The sequence below is a fragment of the Heterocephalus glaber genome, unplaced genomic scaffold (assembly GCF_053883595.1).
Source record: "Heterocephalus glaber isolate CG9 unplaced genomic scaffold, H.glaber_assembly_v1.0 deba00001831, whole genome shotgun sequence".
NCBI lineage: Eukaryota > Metazoa > Chordata > Mammalia > Rodentia > Bathyergidae > Heterocephalus > Heterocephalus glaber.
The window spans coordinates 600,569-606,782 of record NW_028258491.1 but is presented as its reverse complement, the minus strand read 5'-3'; the positions used below and the strand labels follow the sequence as shown (position 1 = coordinate 606,782).

At 38.3% G+C, this 6,214-nt stretch overlaps 1 protein-coding gene across 1 annotated transcript; it reads left to right on the top strand.

The window, feature by feature from the left end:
- Positions 1 to 770: 770 nt before the first annotated feature.
- Positions 771 to 1,700, top strand: LOC101716159 (olfactory receptor 2M3). The gene is given in 5 exon segments (XM_021249089.2): positions 771 to 784; positions 786 to 938; positions 940 to 1,229; positions 1,232 to 1,381; positions 1,384 to 1,700. Coding segments are annotated over 5 exon segments (924 nt in total).
- The last annotated feature ends 4,514 nt before the right edge of the window (positions 1,701 to 6,214 follow it).

Here is a 6,214-nt window from a genome sequence, read left to right as displayed (position 1 = left end):
TAATTTTATTATCATTATTGTGTGATATGTTCAGTTCCATAGAAAATGAAGCAAAGTCACAAAATTCCCAGAAATCCAGGAGTGTTTCCACAACATTAGTGTAATTATGCACAAATTATCCACTTGTTACCTATCTGTTATGGTTTGTTCAGAGGCTCGGCCTCAGGAAAATGCGGATATGATAGAGTACTTCACCTCATCACTGGCTTGGTCCTTTGGATGTGTCATGCAATGAGTCCTGGATGGAGGAATAGTTTACTAGGAAAATGGTTGCCAATGGTACACCTTTTCCTTGGCTCTGTTGGCCAGATTTCCTGCTTCCTTGCTTCCAAGGTTTCTTCTTCCATGACCATCTAACATGACACTTCTCATTAGGGCAAGCCAACTATGGAAAACACTGGAAACTCAGTCAAAGTAAATATTTTCTACTGTTAGTTTTGTTTATCACCCTCCAGAAAAAAAGGCTGCTACTACACGAGAGTGGATTTGTCAGGCAAATCACATTACATGACTTTTGAGAAAACTCACTGGGTTTTACTATGAAACCTGCTTTTTCTGCTAGTGCTGTAACTTGACTTCAGCTAATATCTCATTAAAAATAAACATATTTTCTCTCATTTACAAATAATAATTTATGAGTCAGAGTCACAATTTTCCTGTGCACACTTAATTTTGTTGGCGTGTATATGTAGTAGGGAAATCTTAGATATTTCCATGATCTATCCTTGCCATTTATTAAAAGTTGTTTCTGCACAGTGAAATCATTCACCATGACCTGGGAGAATGACCTTCAACACTGACTTCATCCTGCTGGGAATCTTCAACCACACCCCCTTCCACCCCTTCCTCTTCACACTGGTCCTCCCCATATTCACAGTGGCCTGTGTGGGGAATACAGCCATGGCCCTGATCATCTATCTGCATGCCCAGCTGCACACACATGTACTTCTTCCTCAGCCAGCTCTCCCTCATGGACCCCATGCTGTTCTGTACCACTGTTCCCAAGATGGTGGTCAACTTCCTGTCTGGCAGGAAATCCATCCCTCTGGCAGGCTGTGGGACCCAGATCTTTTATTATATGTCCCTACTTGGAGCCAAGTGTTTTCTTCTGGCTACAATGGCATATGACCACTATGTGGCAATTTGCCAGCCTTTAAGGTACCCAGTGCTCATGAGCCAGAAACTCTGTACCATCATGACAGCTTCCTCCTGGATTCTTGGATCCTTTGATGTGTAATTGATGTTGCAGTTGCTCTGACCTCCTATTGCAGATCTTGGAAAATTGCCCACTTTTTCTGTGTTGTCCCTGCCCTGTTCACTCGCTAGTGCATAGACACCAAGACATTTGAAAGGATAATATTTGACTGCTGTGTGATTATGCTCCTTTCCCTGCAGCAATCATCATTGTTTCCTACACTCATGTTATTCTGGCTGTCATCCACATGGGAAATGGTTAAGGTTGTCACAAAGCTTTTGCCACCTGCTGCTCTCACCTGATGGTTGTGGGCATGTACTATGGAGCAGCAATGTTCATCTACATGTGTCCCATATCTGAGTGGTCCCCCACCCAGTATAAGATGGTTTCTGCCTTCTAAACCATCCTCACACCCGTGCTGAATTCCCTCCTCTACAGCCTGCACAACAGAGAAGTCATAAGAGCCTTCGTGAAGCTGCTAGGGAAAGAAATATCTTCCCAGTGAGATGGACCATTGTCTTTAGCCTTTATTTTTTAATATACTGTATGCTTCAATTTTTGTCCATCACCAATTAACTTTAGTACTTACCATTTTCTCATTTTCATAGGTTTGTAGCAATCATATAAAAAGAAAGTGAACAATAGCATTCTTATCTGTTGTTATACATTTGTTGTGCCTCATTCAATGTTTAATATAAGCAAATGTCTTTTGCAATAGTAAATACATGTGTTTCTTAAAACTAAGAAAGGAATTTACCCATCATAGTACCTTATTTTTGATTGCATAATTTAAACATTTTGTTATTACCATACAGTAGTTTTAATTTTGACAAAGAATTATTTTTCTTGAGTCCAATATGATTTATTTTGTTAAAGCTAACATCCTATTAACCCAAAATCCACTTTTACGGTCAGTATGAAAATGAGAGTAACTTCACCACATGGAAAACATAGTGTGTGTTTTAGGCTGTGGCACAATGTGGACGTTTTGTAGTAAACACAGCCCTTCAAGGCACTGAAGAAGTGAGAAGCTCTCGTTTACTTCCTCCCCAGGAATTAATCTTATACACAAGAGACCAAAATATTAATAACAATCCACTGACTGCAAACTGTAAATTTAGAGTTATTCTAATTTTTTCCTGTGCTGCAGTAAATAAGCATTGTAAAATTGATTGCTTAGTTGGTGATGGGTTCTCTTTTAATTGAGACGTTTGTTTTCTGAAATCTGTACATTTTCCCTAAATTTCTTTTGACATTTCCATAGATACTTTTGTTATGGTATATACATGAGATTAAATACAATTAAGATGATACTTATACTTTTATGAGGAAAATTGTTATTGTCAAATATGAATATCTATTGTTCCATTAAAACTCTAGGTATTGTGTTAGTTTTCTTTTTCTGTATAACTCCCACAAGTGTTGTCTTCTAATTAGTGAGTTGTTACAATCTGAATGAGCCACAGTCCTGACCTGGTGGAGCTACGTCCTCAGTGCAGGGTCTCAGAAGTTTGTTGTGGAGGTCTTGGCTGGGGCTGCAGTTCCACCTGAAGCTCAGGTCCTCTTCTATAGCCCACCATTTTGTCCTGAAATGATTTCTTTCAGATCCATGAATTGGAACCTTGTTTCTTCAAGGAGAGGAGAGTTTCTCTGACTTCCAGAAATTCCCCAGTTCTCCATAAACCTTGGCTGCAGGTTAAATCCAGACAAACTGATGAATATCTCCTTAGATGGCTTAATGTCAACCAAATGTGAATGTCAGTTTCTTTTGAGAAGTTGCTAAATGAAGGTTCTATGTAATATAGCGTACAATTTTTATATGGTACTTAAAATGTAAAATCGTCAGAAATACCACAGGTCATATATAGATGTTTAGAGTTAAAAATCTATTGTGTGTCTGTACAAATAAAATGAGTACCTCCAATACTCTTAAATGATGAACACCGTGAGGAATGTATTGACCATAACATTTTTGAATCTTTTAAATCATGTGTGGAAACTCTACTACATTTTTTTATGAATAAGTGTGGGCAGCCAGAGGAGAACTGAGACCTAATTGGCCTCCTCTGTGAGCACAAAGGAGAAAGGCTGCAATCAGGGGTGATTGCATATTCCAGGTTCTAGGGAAGTTAGGATACTTGAGGTTAAATTGTTTACTGGAGCAGGTACAGATGATATTGGAAAGCAAATGAATCTTGTGTTTTTTGATTGTGTCCATGTTTGGGTGAATAAAGGTGGGAGGAGCCAGGCATGTAGTGTATGGGTGAAGGTGGCTCTGTTTACTAAGAGGTAAGAGCCCTTGGCTCCCTGCCTATTAAACTGACTCTGTGTCTCTTTGTCATTCACCCTGGTTTGCCCCCAGGCCAGAGAGAACAAGTAGCTGGTCCAGGTCCCAGAATAAGTGTGGCTTGGGTTGGGTAAGCTGGAGGGAGCTGGCTCCCTACATGTGTCACCCCAATGAGGGGCCTGAACCAGGGTTCAGCTACAACTAAGCAATATAAAAGAAAAAATTTCCTTCACAGAAGGAGCAATGTAAAATAAAATAAAACATGCACTTATCATAAATTAATAATTATACAAAGCTGTACTGAGTATTTAGAAAATGTATACATTTAATTAAGGAAAAATAAAATCCAAGTCTAGCACTATATTTATGAAATGTACTATATATTTATTGGGCATAAACATGTATATAATTGAAATATAGCAATAAAAGGAATTAAGAGTCAAAATATTTTTAAAAGATTAAACAACCATGGATAGACTGGAGTTAATTCTGCAAGAATCAGCAATGAGAATATATCAATAAGTAAATTGAAATTCAGAGGTAAGCAATAAGACCCAGAAAGAAAGTAAGTGTCACAGATGAAGTCACAGGTTCAGAAGGCTGGACACAGATAAGAGGTGTACATCAGTGGCACAGGAGCAGCCAGTTACACATCCACCCGGTAGAACCCATGCCTATGCTGTCCACCGTGGATGACTGCAGAGACAGTGGCTGCAGGATTCCTGGGGGATCAGAGCCCCCCGTGATTGGCTCTGATCTGCTCAGTGCTACAATGCATGGTGAGAAGGAAGACAGAGAGACAGAGTTAAAGAGACAGCGATATGGGGAGCCATGATGACCAATGCCTGTGCAAGGAAGGCTGAATAGGCAAAGGCCCTGAACACACAGAGCTGTCAATATTTATTGGTGACTTCATAATTAGATTGAGGTAAAGGGGTTGTGTGAGAGGATGAGTAAATGTAGTTCCTATGGACACATTACTGAAAGACAAAGCATTCTTGAATTAGAAAGAGAACAGACAAAATATAGGATTTGGTTAATAATTAACCTTGTCTTTTTACTAAAGAAGTTTTTAACTCTGGGAACAGAATTTGTGTTCCAGTCACTCTGATCTTGGGGTGGAGGGTTCAGCCAGACTCACTTCTGAAAACAAGCCAATTGAGGGGTTAACACTTTACAGCCTACACTGCTCACAGCCTGCTTAGGGCATAACCAATGGGGTGGTCTCTCACACTGGAGTCTTTTTGGTCCTGCCAACAGAAAAGATGTGACCACTCACTAAGGGCATACTCTAAAATCCAAGCCCTAATATGAATATTTCTGTCATGTTTCTGATTACATTTTAAATTGAGTGTAGCAGGATTTCATTTGTTTATTTGTTTTTGGTTTTGGGGATCAAACTCAGGACCTCTAGATTGTCAGGTAGGCGCTGTGCTGCTGAGATAAGTAAGCATTTTTAAAGGCACAAAGTTCCCATGCTGTCAGTCATCAATTTGAAGTACAAGATTCAATGTGTTTTTAGAATGCTGTCAGAGTTTTCAATATTCAGTATGATTTCACAGCATTGCTATTACATCCCAAACAAATGCTTTCTTGTTAACATCATCCTCTATCCTACACTACCAGTCTTATACAAATATTAATGTACATTCCATCTATCTGGATTTGAGGGCTTTAGATACTTGTTAATGGGATTGAACAGTATTTAGTATAATGAGCCTGGTTTCTTTTCCTTAGTATGTTTTCCCTATATAGCTATCTTACATGTATCAGATTTCATTAATTACATGTTCCTCCATATAGTGTAAAATATATTTTGTTCTTTGATTCATATTAATTGATGGACTTTGTCTTTGGAACTATTTCTGTAATGAAAAATGTGATTTGAATATATGGTTATCCTGGCTGGCAGGCTGGGGAAGGAGGATTTCCACAAGTTGGAGATCAGCCTGGGGTACATAGTGAGTTTAAGGCCAGTCTGAACTATACAGCAAGAGCCTGTCTCAAAACGAAAACAAAACCAAAAGCCCTGGAGATGTACATGTACATAATTTTTTGATAAAAAATATTTTTATGAAATTTTTGTTAGCTACCAAGAAGTGGAATTAATTTATGGTGACTCTATATGAAACTTTTAAAAGAACTATCACATATTTTTAAAAGATTATTTTATGCATGTTCTTTTTTGTTGTTTTGTTTGTTCGCTTTTGGAGGTTGAACCCAAGTCCTCATACTTGCTAAGCAAGTTCTCTGCCACTGAGCTACAAGGTCAGCCCCTTATTCAGTCACTTGGCTAAACGAAATATAAATAAAGTTAGAAAATGGTGCTTAAATAAGTACATGTGTGTAAATGTTTATAGAACTACTTTTTGCAGTAGCCAGAAAAACCAATAGAAATAATCTGATTCAGTGAATAAGTGGATTAAATTGGTACCATATCCTTAGTGCAGAATGATCTATTACACTTGCATGGCTAGAGAAAAAATACTTGAGCCTGGGTAATTCATAAAGGAGATATGTTCATTTTCATAGCTTTGAGGCTGGAGGGTAGGAAATAGAAGATGATTATGTCAACCCATTCACTACCTTCTGACTGTTGTTCTCAATATACTAATATGCCAAAAATTAGTCCCATTTTCTACATTAGTAATTTGGACTAATAAGACTATTCCTGTATACTTCAGGAGTGCAATTCCCTTTCAAACGTGTGCCCTCCTCCATGTTCCTCCTGC